The following is a 13,295-nucleotide window of genomic DNA, read 5'->3' on the forward strand; positions in this document are numbered from 1 at the left end:
GGAGAGACGGGGAGGAAGAAGTGTGTGTGTGTGTGTGTGTGTGTGTGTGTGTGTGCTCGCGCTACAAAAAAGCCCAGATAGCAGCGTGTCAAGAGTGCTGTCAGTCACTCATCCATCCAGCTGGCTAATTGGCTCCTTACCCTCTCTCTCTCTCTCTCTCTCTCTCTCTCTCTCTCTCTCTCTCTCTCTCTCCCTCACTCACTCTCTCTACCTCCATCCCTCCCTCCCTCACTTGCCCTCTTTCTCTCTCTCTCTCTCTCCCTCCATCAGGCGTTGCTCCTAACTGCGCGCCGGAGGCCAAAATGCAGATGAGCTCTGCCTCGCGTCAGGGGGAGCTTCTGCTCTGCTTAATTATCTGAGTGTGTGTGTGTGTGTGTGTGTGTGAGAGAGAGAGAGAGAGAGAGAGAGAGAGAGAGAGAGTTAGCTTATAAGCTTACCGGCCCACACACTCACACACACACAATCACAGTTCATGCTTCTGCTGTTGCTGCTATGCTAAACAGCAAGGCATCCTGGGAATTGCAGTGACAGCTCATTTTGGTTTTTTCTCAGTCTGTGTATGAAAGCTGCTGAGAGACAACCCCCCCCCCCCCCACACACACACACACACACACACACACGCTGACACATGTATACACACACACACTCTTTCCCTGGTGCTCATGGGAACGGGTCCGGGGCCTGTCACTAACCCTCCCCCACCCCACCCTCCCCTCATCGCCGCGGTGACAGGGCTTGTTGACAAACGCCAGCAGTCATCAGGGCACCATGGGAAATCTTCTGCCACCATTTTGTCAGCAGAATGACAGAAGTTGTTAATGTCTCGCCTCTCGCCCTGACACGAGACGCCGGGGCTGACAGACTCTGACACGCGCCACACACAGACACACACTGATACACACTCACACACACAGACACTCCTTGAGATACACACTACTGTTCACAGCCGCACGCTGACACAAATGTCACGCTCACTACTAACGCAAACACACATGTCCATGCACACTCACACACTCACACACACACACACACACACACACACACACACACACACACACACACACACCACTCATGTCCACATTTTGTGCCCCCCATCCTTCACCCCCCCCCACCCCATCTCAGTCAACTATATCAGTCAGTGTGTGTGTGAGAGTGTGTGTGTTGTCTGACAACTAGATGTGTATGGATGTTTAGTGTGCATGGCTCCAGAGTGTTAATGAGGATATGTCTATTGGTGTGTACGGCTCCTAATGAGTTGTACTCTAGAGTGTGTGTGTGTGTGTGTGTGTGTGTGTGTGAGTCTCAGCTCTCGTTATGGATGCGGCGTATGCGTCTGATCAATAACATTTACAATCCCGACAGGAGATGGAGCCTGGCAGACAACCCTAACTGACCGTTATGAGAACATGATGAACTCCGGACAGAGCGCGCACACACACACTCACACACACACACACACACACACACACACAGATACATATGGGCAGCTTCTCTGGACAGCCAATTACCGTTCCTCATAATCCACTTGCTCCACACACGGCCGCCGACATCCACCTGTGTACCCTCAGTGTATAACCGACAGACGGTGAGATGTATTTGTAAGTGTGTGTGTGTGTGTGTGTGTGTGGGTTGGTTGCTGAAGATGCCAAAGTTCCCTCCAGAATCCGCAGAGATACACCGTCTTAAGCACACAGGCCCCCTGATCAGATCAACACGGGTACCTCAGCACATTTCGCTGCACTGGCTGCACCTGTTAGGAGCTGAACCATCTATTTAATGTCTCAGGATTTTATTGAGTCGTACCTGCAGGGACGAACACCGCAGAATCCGCTGAAAGAGGAAAAAGATTTGTTTATATTGTGCTTCAAAGTGTGAATTAGAATTAGATTGGGTGTTTCCGGAGGAGGGGAAAAGAAGGCCAAACTGAGCGTACAGAGAAAAGAAAATGTGACCTTGTGGCTCGGTAAAAAATAAATAAGTAAAGAATCGGATTACAGAAGGTTTGGAGGCTGCTTTGATATTGCAGGAAGGAGTGATGGGCGGCATCAGCTCAGCATCAAAATGTTTGTGAGGTACAGAAGGCGAGTCATTTACGACCCCTTTAATTTACCCCTTTAAGTACAACTTTATTTTACCTCTGAGAGGGCAGCTGTACACCACAGCTCACCATCCAGATATCAACAGATGGACAGAAAAAGAAAGATAAACGCTGTTAGTCCCAAAACTGACAACAATCAAATGATTTTTAAAGAAACTAATAAAAATCCGTGCTTAAAAAACGGCACACCAGGAAGATGAAACCTTACAAAAGCTCCTGCTCGTTCTAAGCTTTTCAACTTTCCAGTCGAGCTAATCAAAGCTGTTCCAGGAGTTTATCATGTCACACACACAGTCCATGTAACACGCAACTCATAGGCACGTCTCATGGGAAAATAGCACTGATGACGCCAAACTCTATAAACTGAAGTCAAAAGACAACTTTTTGAGCCCAGTCATTACCTCTGAATCACATTAACATCAAACATGGACTCGTTATAAACACAAGCTGCTAAGCAGGTCGACAGCAGGACGGTTTGTCGCATTTGCACACGTGCTTCATTAAACATTTCTGAGATGCTCTCCAAAGCCCTCTGCAGGCGTCTAAACGTCCGTGACTCCTCACAGTGCAGTCTGGCATAACATGTTCAGACACAGGAGCATGTTGCACATCAGACAATAATCGTGATGGGTTCAGGATCTTCTGCTTTTCTGTTTCACATCAGGATGAATTTAAACTGTTTATCAGACAAAACGAGAAATATGAACAGATGTTGTGCTCAAGGGAGTTACGATGGAAATCTATTACAATTTTCTGATGTTTTACTGATTTTTTTACACAACTAACCTAGAAAATAATTCATTGATTAATATTAATTTTTTGCATATTGTTGCAGTGCTGTCCCACTCCAGGCTGTACTTCTGCAAACTGCAGTCTGCTTACCACGTGAAGGTGCATCAAAGCAAGCATTAGCTGTGGCCTGCAAAAGCTTTTAACTTTTGTATCACCAAAGCTGACCTTTAAAAGTTTTTTAGTTTTTTTAACAAAGAAATTTGTTCTCTGATGACCTGTTGTTTGTTAGTCTCATTTCATTGTATTTTCTAGTCTACTCAGACTGGAGTTCTGACTGCTGGATTAACTAAACTGGTTAGTTGCTATCACACACACACACACACACACTCACACACACACACACAGAGTGAAGCTTCTGCAGTAGTGAAAGTTGCACTGACTCTCTTTAACAAACACTGCTCTCAGTGACTTGCACAGTAGAGACAGCAAAACTTTTAACATCACACACACCCACTCACACTCATTTTGACACTTGTACAGTAAGTAGGCTGTAAGGAAACCTGTTAAATGTTACACACACACACACACACACACACACACACACACTGGCAGAGAGACAGGTGGAGAGCTAAGATCTTATCGTATAATGGTACAAACCATTTGCTCTTCTGTTTTAAGTGACACTGAATTACTGCACTGACTTTGTCATTTTTTCAACATGTTTTGTTTTGTGAAATTGTCAGTTGTTCACGATTATGACTCTAACGCTGAAGCCCACAGACGAAACCTCCTCCTGTCGTCTGTGCTGTCGCACCAGCAGATGGAGTTCTGTTATTGGTCATATGGGAGCATGTTGTAACGCGGATCGGTTCTAACGCTGAAACTTGCACCAATCAGAAACACGTTTGGATGATGTGCACAGCTGCATGGCCGCCCAGAGCTCATTAAAACCAAATCTGTTCAGGAACTGATCTAAAGTCTGCAGTCTGCTTCCAGATTTTTGAATAGCTGCGTAATCTTTTTGTGATTCAGAAAGTAAACAAGCAGGCTAATGACGTGAAACAAAATGGTCACTGGCTTGAATGATGAGGCTAAAAATGACCAAGCTGAGGGACCAAGGAAGTTGATTCTGGACCTTGGAAACGGCAATCAATGAAACAATGTTCACTCAAGGTCCAGGACTACTTGTTAGTTCTGGAGCGTCATTGAGGAAGAGCTTGTTATATGCTCACAAGCTCGAGAACAAGCAGAACAATGCAGTGCTGTGTGTACATAAATAATGTTTCTGGACACATCAGGAGACTACAGTTTACCTTCTTCTGAGTTATGATTAAGAAACAAGATGGCTGACTTCAGTTACATGTGATTGTTATGTCACCAGCAGTAGCAACATTCTGATTATTTTAGACATCTGATTTCAGACACTGATGTTGGACCAAAAGGCCTGGCTCACAATCTCCGTTCCAGTTCATCCCAAAGGTGTTGGATGGGGTTGAGGTCAGGACTCTGTGTGGGCCAGTCAAGTTCTTCCACACCAAACTCATCCAACCATGTCTTTATGGAGCTTTGCTTTGTGCACTGGGGCACAGTCATGCTGGAATAGAAAAGGGCCTTCAACAAACTGTTGCCACAAAGTTGGAAGCATAGCATTGTCCAAAATGTCTTGGTATGCTGAAGCATTAAGATCTCCCTTCACTGGAAGTCAGGGGCCGAGCCCAAACCCTGACAAACAGGCCCACAGAGAGGTGTGTCTGGATACTTTAGTCTAGTGTATGTCTTTGTACGAGTGCAGAATGTGAAGTGACACCTTCTCTTTAATGGTGTAGCCTTAAGTGCATTTAAAGAAAAGAACAGATTTTTTCCCCTGACCCTGAACTCTCCTGTATTCATGACACACGTTTCGGCGCATTACAGTAGAGCGCACTGCACCTTGTTTCAACATCACACACACGCACACGCACACACACGCACACGGAGCGCACGAGCAGGTGGAGGAAGCGCGAGTCAAGTGCAGCTTTCAGCAGGTGCCGCCCCGCGTGAGCCGGGCTAGGACGAGATGAAAGACACCGCGGCACATCGACTCTCTCTCTCTCCTTACCTCCCTCCCTCCCTCCCCCTCCGCGCGAGCACCCCCCCGCGCGCTCGGTGAGGTAGATTTGTAGTGACAGCAGCGGGTGCATTCGCCAGTCATTCCCCATAAAAGGTTCCGTCTGATCAAAGCCCCGCAGAGGCAGGGAGAGGCAGGGAGGCGGCCCGCTATGTCGGCGTGTGTCTGCGTGTCTCCGGTGTCTCGCAGGGTTGAGGCGGTTTTGAAGCTTTAAAAACACACACACACACACACACACACACACACACACACATCTCTGTCTCTCTCCCTGCTATTTACATTCGAGCACCGTTTTGCCTTGGCAGTAAAACATTGGTTTTATTCCCTCCGCCTGCTGCAGCGCGTGTGACAGGCTCGGCTGCATTAATCAACTCCTCCCGCCTCAGAGTCAAGGATTTCTTAAAGCTGGAAGAATTAAATCTTTAAATGCATTTTAAACGGAAGTGTCTGACTGAAGTTATGTTAACAGCCCCCCCTTCCCACCCAACCTGAGGTGTGTGTGTGTGTGTGTGTGTGAGAGAGAGAGAGAGATGAGTGGAGCAGATTCCCCGGTGAGCGCTGAGGGGATCGTAGCCTACACACCAAAGCAGAAAAGAGGCAAAGTGTTGATACAAATTTTCCCATCCGCTGTCAATTAGACAAACACTTCAGCGGGTGTGAAAAGTTCGTCTTTTCCGCAATATGAACACCAGATATCAGGGCGACAGCACTGCGTCCTGAACTTTTTAGCAAGCTGCATTTTTTATTTTTTCCATATTGAAGTTGCTCTAAATCACCAGGAAGCCCGGGCTTCCCCCTTTACCTCCTCATTAACATCAGTCGTCTCGTCAGAAGCAGACAGCATTATTCACCATCAATTATGAGCAGACGAGTCCAAAGCCAGTCTGCAGCTGACACGTCCTGATTCAGGAAAGAAAAGAATTTGGAAATGCAAATTCACCGTTAAAGAGTAGACTACACCCCACCCACCCCACCCTTTTTTTTGCCAAAATTCGCAGTTGTTGTTGTTGTTATCTGCAGCACAAAGCTGTCTATACATTGATCTTTTTCTTCTTCTTCTTCTTGCAATAGTTTGAGTCCCTGCTGAATTAAACATCACCCATCAGCGCCGTCTGAAGTGGTGGTCCGTGCGTCAAGGCCTTCAGTGTGTAGCTACCGAGACACGCACAAGACTATCAGACACCACCCGCAAGGTTTGGCACGCAGCCTGCGCCTGATCACTGCAGACATGACTGTTTCAATGTACACACTGCAACACTCAGATCAAAAAGTAAATCTCACTAATGAGGATTTAACAGCACTGGAATCTGAATGTTGTTTGTTAATATCGTTTGTCGGTCAAATCTGGTCAAATTACGTCCACACAATGACGTCAAACTCTTGATAAAAACATTTCCAAACTTAAGTTATTTCTTGTTTAGTCACTAAAAAATATTTACATGAAAACAAAATATCTGAAACCAAGTTCTAATTGACTTATTAGGGCTAAAGCACACAAGTGTTTTCATTATTGTGTAATTCATCAGTCATTTTGTCTGCAAAATGTGAGTAATTAGTGGAAAATGCCCATCACTGCATGTCTGTTTTCACACTTTCTGGAACATGGTCGGATGCAGACGTCTTCTTGTTGCGATATTCAGAAGCCAAAGGTCCTCAGTTTACTCTCATATAAAACTAGAAGGAAAACCACCTAATGTTCACATCTCAGAAGCTGAGACCAGTGAGTTTCCGGCTTTGCAGCTGCAGATAATCACTGTGGACGTAATGGGACTTTTTTATTTTTTTTTAATGGAAGACATGCTGACATTTTGCTGGAATTACTGGATCCCATTTGGCTGCTTTAGCTTCAGAGTCCAGTTATTGTAGATGCTGTCTCACTTGAATAAAACCGTAACATCATTAAAGTTCTTAGTAAACCTTCTGCTTTTCCTACTATGATAAGTCACAATGTCTGCCATGAAGCAGACCGGACAAAAAAAAAAGAGAAGAGCGAACCCAGAAATGAGTGTCAGTGTGGTTATCATCACATTGTTTAATTCCAACAGCCGGATAGAAAAAAAAAAAAAAATATTACAGCGTATATAAACATTAGAATCACTCCAGCTCCTCCTGAGTGCTTCAGTTTTGCTATGTTACATCTGACTCAGTGACAACACAGACACGGCGCACCTCAAAGTCCACAAGAATCCAAGGCAGCCTTCCTGCAGGACATTTTGCTATAATCTAACAGCCTCGAAGCAAAGCTGAATTTACACGATTCCTCAAACACACTCACATTCGGTATCTGACTCCTGTCTGATCAAGGCAAAATGGTGCTAGTATGTACACTCTGTTGTCTGCATGTTAGGGTGCTTGTAGCCGTCACGATGACTCTGGAGACCGGGTCACAGCGGGTGTGTTTGCTTCACTGGGGGTAGGCCTCGATCACCATGGCATGACCCTGGAAAACACAAGAGTATAAAGATTATTCTCATCGGTAAAATGGTCTAAACGAGAGCCAGAAATATTTGTCAGATGATCTGGAATCTGGGAAAAAAAAAAAGAAGTATTTTCCAAGTCACACGATACAACAAAATACTGTGCAAAAACAACGCTAATTTGGCCAAGCATTTTAAACCTTAATTAAAGTAAAAAAAGAGACAACCAGACAGCCGTGGCTTGTGTGACTCTGCCGTCTCACCTGTCCTCCGGCTGCACAAGCCGCCACCAGTCCGTACTGTCCCCCCTCCTTCTGCAGCCGGTGGGCCACTGTGGTCACCAGCCTGCAGCCTGTGGCACCAAACGGGTGACCCAGAGACAGAGAGCCTCCCCACAGGTTGAACTTCTCCATGGGAGGGGTTCCCACCTGCACGCACAACACACAACACACAAGTATTTCTCTGTGTGAAATCAGAATGTAACTTCCAGAGAGGAAAAGTCAAAGCTCCGCTCAATAATTTTCACTAATGAAACTCATTGTTACAGGCTTCTGTGTTGCTAGAATGCAGTTGAAATGAAAAGAAAAAAACACTGATATGAAATTTTCATCATACGACTCATCCAGATGCTGTGTATTCTAAGCAAGAGCAAATGACTGAGCAGCAGCCATCTTTACCTTCGATTTCCTGCCCAAGTACGTCTGGCCGAACCAATCTGAGTCCATAGCCTTCAGATTAGCTAATATCTGGCCCTGGAGAACACACACAAACACATCCGCAGAGTTACCATGGACACCAGGCAGAAACATAGTGATTTATACCGCTTCAAAATTGCAGGATGTGAAGTAAGCCGGTCAAGCCGGACGCTCCAGCATCAATGACTGTGAATAACTTACAATCAGAATACGGCAGAAGCAAACTGAATGGCGTATCTGTCAGTTAAAATACCTTGAAGACTGGCAGAATATTAACACACACATTCACCCACCACTATGGCAATGTTGCCCCCAGATGTGCTGTGCTAACTTACTGCGAATGCCTCGTGGAACTCAAAGACGTCAATGTCATTCAAGGTCAAACCCGCCCGCTCCAGGACCTTCGGCGTCCCGTACGTTGGCCTGCAAGAGTCAAAGAGAAAATGTAACAACACTTTTCTCACTGCTCACGATCAAGCACAAGTCCTACCTCACCTCCACTTACTCTTGCAGCTCCAACAAAAACGGTAAAAGATCTTGTTTTTCAAATGAGGGGTAGCTCTTTAACAAAACGAAATTGGTGAAAAATTATGTAAGGAAAAGCACTCACCCCAAAAGCAGCTGATCTTTGGGGTCCTGAGACACGTAGACAAAGTCTCTGCCAGGATGAAAAAAAATGCAATCAGTACCTCGAATGAAAGAGCGTCTTTGGGAGAAACTGAGGCTGCGCTGGCAAACAGAAAAGGTGCAGATACCTGAGGTAGGCTTTAGGCTTGTAACCCATAGCCAAAGCTTTCTCTTCAGACATGATAAGCACTGCAGAGGCGCCGTCAGTCTGAGGACACACAAACAAGCAGTTTACTTACAGCCGGGGCAGTTTATGAGCCATGGCAGCGTTTCCACATGATAGATCAGTTGAAGAAGAGTCAGAGCACCCACTTCTATTCATATGTGGGCTCAAAATGTCACCAGAAAGTGTTATTATTAAGTGCAAATAAGATGATAACAAAAAACAAACAAACAAAGCCAAAGTTGCTTAACAGTGTGTTTTGCTTCAAGTAAATTACTGCTTCGTTTTTGCAGCTCGACACGTGTTGCTGCTTTGTGGGTTTGTTTTACACACAGAGACAGATGCTCATGTCTATGAAGGAGGAGGAATTAAGAACAGTAAGAGCTGTGGGGTCTGGTGTGTGTGTGTGTGTGTGTGTTTACCAGGAAGGAGGAGTTGGCGGCAGTGACTGTGCCGTGAGGTTTAATGAAGGCGGCCTTTAGTTTGGACATTTGCTCCATGGAGGACGGGCGGATGCCGTTGTCCTTGGAAACAATATCACGACCTGGCAGAGACCAAAACACATTTTACACTTAGAATACATTCATTAACAACAACAAAACCAACGGCATTACGAGGGCCCAACAATCCATAAAATGCATGTTTCTGTATGTGTAGATGTAACTCAGTCGGAAGAGGGAAGCAGCGTTTACCTGGCACTTTGAAGGAGATGACATCCTGCAGCAGGCTGGCGTCCTGGGCCTTTTTGGCCAGAGTGTGTGACCGGAGAGCAAACTCGTCCTGTTCCACTCTGGAGACCCCAAAAGCAGCAGCCAGACGATCAGCACTGTGGCCCATCGTTTCAGATGTGGAGAATTCAGCCACAGCAGGTAGCTGCACACACACAAGCACACACACACACACACACAATTACAGGTTACAGGAGAAAATGCTGCACGTCCAAGAGCCCAAGAGATGAAAAACTCTGGAATCAAATTTAACAAACTGAAAGTGGTGCAACTTTTAGAGAGTTTAAGTGAATATACACCTCTGGGGAGAGGTGTGCCAGCCGAATGCTGCCGATCAGGCTGAGCCTCTGCCCGAGAGTCTTTGCCTTGTTGAGGGACAGCATGGTCTTCCTCATTTTACGGCTGTGACGGATCGGAACGTCGGACATGAACTCGACCCCTCCTGCCACAACAGCGTCACACTGGCCTGCAGCTATCAGACCAACAGCTGGAGTGAAGGAGGAAGAGACACACAAAGGTCAAACAAGAGGGGGGGGGGGCAACCAAAATCTTGGTGTAATGACAAGAAGTCGTATCTGATCTAAGTTTCTTGCTGTGGTCCTGTGACATTTGTTGTTTTTGCGTGTTTCCTCGACATACCTGAGGTCATTGCCTGGTTGGACGAGATGCAGGCCATGGTGACAGTGTGAGCTGGGATCTTGTCAGAGAAGCCTGCGCCCAAGGCTGCCTGAAATCACAATTTAACACACATTAAGGAGAAGCACAAACAGAACAACAGCTGCAGTCCTCTGCCCAACATTACGTCGCAGCATGCAGTTCTAATGCTTGGGCTCGAGGCTTAAAGAATCTGTGAAATGTATGCAATCATTGCAATCGATAATACCTCTCTTGCTACATTGCTGGTTTTGACCTCCTGAATGACTGTTCCATAGATGATGTAGTCTACAGCATCTTTGGGCAAACCCGTCTTGTGCAGCAGACCCCTAAGAAAACCCAAATGAACAAAAAAAAGTCAGAAGGGAGATTATTATGTATATACTGTATATTATATTTTAAAAAAAGCAGACACACACACACACATTGGGTTTACTGTACAAAAAAACTCTCCCATTGCTCCAATCTTCTTCTGTCTCTCCTGCTGTCTAGATCGCCCCTATTTCAGCCATTTTCAGATGATTTAACGCTTAAATATCTGATATCCCCCATATGATGTAATTTCATTAAAAGAAAAAAGATCAATGCTGAAAGGTTGGTTTGAATTGTGAAGGATTTAGCTCCATAAATCTGCTTTATTTCAATTTAGAGCATTGATGGCGGACAAAAAAACACAAGTCAATGACACACTTACTGCAGAGCCGCTCTGGCCAAGTCATGAGGCATCAGGTCAGCATATCTGTAAGCACAAACCAGAACGGCTTTATCCTCAAGGCAAGATTATCTCTCTGTTAAAGTCATTTGACAGGTTTTCCTCAACAGTTCAACATCTGAGCAGCTTAAGAGTTCATTTCACTATTCTGATCATCCCCACGTCAGAAGAACCTTATAGAACAGTACTCTTATCAAAGCACCATAAACTTCTGGTGCCAGTGAACTGAGCCATAAGAGCAGCGCAGAGACATACGTGGTCCCAGACATCAGGAATGGGGTTCGAACTCCTTCAACCAGAACGATGTTCTTCACACCAGGACGAGCCAGTGTCTTTTTGCTCTTTGTCTGAACTGAAAGAAAATAAAGACAGTTTTTTTTCAACCATTTAGAATCTGCCCAGGAAAGGAAGATAGTTTTGTACAGTTTCTGGCCAGGTAAATAAATAAATCAGTAAAAATAGGCTTACGATGTTCAGCTCATATTCAGTGTGACGTCCACAAGACAAACATCTGGATTTTTACGTGAATGTAAATGATATCACTCAAGAATATTGACTCACCCTGAGCCTGAAGCTGAGTTGTCGTACTGAGAGAGCATGCCCCTGAAATACACAGAGAAAAATATTACTCATTATCCTTCATTAAATACTTCACTAAATATCCACCTGCATCATGGCCCCCAAACTTTTTGTAAGACACACCCTTAAAGCCCAGTCTGATAAACTTGAACACCCCTTCATCAACTCCACAATTAAAATGTTAATTTTAATTAACTTTCTGACAGAATGTTTTTTCTCACTGCTTTGACACATAGTGAACATACATACAGGAAGAAAGAAGGCAACTCACCAAGCCGCATTGCCCAGGAAGGGCTGACCGAGCAGCTCCTCATCGTGTTCAGCAACATGGAAGCCATTGTGTTCTGCAGAGAAACAAACTGTAATTATCACTACAAAGTTATGACCAGGGTTTCTTGTGAAGAACTTTGAGGCATTACATTCCCATGTTTCCAAAATTTTGCAAAAGAAAATAAAACATTTTTTAACTTAAACCAGCTTGCAAAATACAAGCTAATAAATGCAGTATGCAGAAGAAGCCAGTTATATCAGTGAGGGTAGACTAAATAACAGAGCCACCTCTCTGTGTGTACAATGAACATGAAGTTGAATCAGCACCCTCCTTAAACAGTTACAAGGCAGGCATCATTGCAGGACTGCATTAGGTTTAATTGTGTGTACTTAATAAACTTCCAAAAGACTATAAATGCTCTCACATTCCCACACAGAACCAATTTTCCTGGATTTTGATATTCCACGACCTCATAAAAATTGTCACAGTTGTGGGCTCTACTTGTTTTAATTCACGATAAAATTTCTATTTCATAACCTATGAAGACGAGCATATATTACTGTTACTGACACACGGTAGTGCATCCTGGAGAGTGACATAACCTCACTACAAAGCTCATCGGCTAATGCTCAGATCCACTTCAGTAGGCAAAAGGTCAGCCTGTGACTTCAATGTTTGAATCATACTAAACGTAATTAAAATATCATCGCAGAGTCCCAAGGCCTGCGTTACTGCCAAAGACTAAGTGTCACATACGGCTGGTTTGATGTGACAATAAAATATCTGAGAAAACATGATGATTCAGTTGTATTCAACTTGAAAAGAAAAATTCAGCAGAAAAACTCACTCCAAGATAAACCTAAAGATGTCTAGAGGTAATATGTGGAGATGTAATATGCATTCTATATCGTTCTATGTTTTATGAAGGGGAATGTTATGGCATATCGTTGATTGTCAGCCCAACCCCCCTAACCTTACCAAGCGTTTGACCCTTCACCTAGATTCCTATTTGGAGAATGACATGGACAGAAATACATAATCACGGGTCTCAGTCAGGGTCATAACTGTTTACAGATCGACTGAATATTTGGTTCTTCAATGTAACGTTTACACCAATTAAGAAACTCATCACTGAAACAATTGTATGAGCAAAACGAAGCTGGAAGCCTAATGCAAGCTAGTAAAGCTAGGTGGCTACTTGTTAGCTAAGGTTTTTCTATTCAGTTGTAATCTGTTCTGTCGTAATTGTTTGCACAATTCATACCATATTTTTTCTTTTTATGGGCTCATTATAAATAGTGAAAATTAAGTTGACCCTCACCTGTAACTGTGTTATGTCTTCGCAACACCGCTTCCCTGTCAAACGACCGGCCAACCTCAGCAGTGCTAGTGGACTACGCTTTCAAGGACCCACCAATATGTTAGTAGACCAACATAATGCCTGAAGAAAAGACATGAGCAATTCAGTAGTAGTTACATACCTGTTTGTGTTTAAGAGCTCTTTGATTACTA

General features: G+C 44.5%; 1 protein-coding gene and 1 long non-coding RNA gene across 2 annotated transcripts in view; one reads left to right on the forward strand and one right to left on the reverse strand.

Moving 5' to 3' along the window:
• Positions 1-9,622, forward strand: part of LOC124050115 — a 150,126-nt gene extending 140,504 nt beyond the window's left edge. Inside the window, exons 6-7 of the long non-coding RNA XR_006841558.1 lie at positions 6,009-6,130; positions 9,497-9,622. This is a non-coding gene — a long non-coding RNA (uncharacterized LOC124050115). The remainder of the gene's footprint in view (positions 1-6,008; positions 6,131-9,496) is intronic.
• Positions 6,940-13,234, reverse strand: hadhb (hydroxyacyl-CoA dehydrogenase trifunctional multienzyme complex subunit beta). Its single transcript, XM_046372269.1, has 16 exons — positions 13,105-13,234; positions 11,784-11,856; positions 11,495-11,536; positions 11,189-11,285; positions 10,916-10,960; positions 10,451-10,550; positions 10,207-10,294; positions 9,867-10,054; positions 9,532-9,712; positions 9,262-9,383; positions 8,805-8,884; positions 8,660-8,707; positions 8,385-8,472; positions 8,032-8,106; positions 7,618-7,782; positions 6,940-7,377 (listed from the first exon to the last, which is right to left on the reverse strand). Exons 2-16 carry the CDS (start codon positions 11,848-11,850, stop codon positions 7,342-7,344), a joined length of 1,422 nt encoding a protein of 473 aa, XP_046228225.1. The 5' UTR covers positions 11,851-11,856; positions 13,105-13,234; the 3' UTR covers positions 6,940-7,341.
• Positions 13,235-13,295: the final 61 nt, after the last annotated feature.

This window comes from Scatophagus argus, chromosome 19, assembly GCF_020382885.2.
Source record: "Scatophagus argus isolate fScaArg1 chromosome 19, fScaArg1.pri, whole genome shotgun sequence".
Taxonomy (NCBI): domain Eukaryota; kingdom Metazoa; phylum Chordata; class Actinopteri; family Scatophagidae; genus Scatophagus; species Scatophagus argus.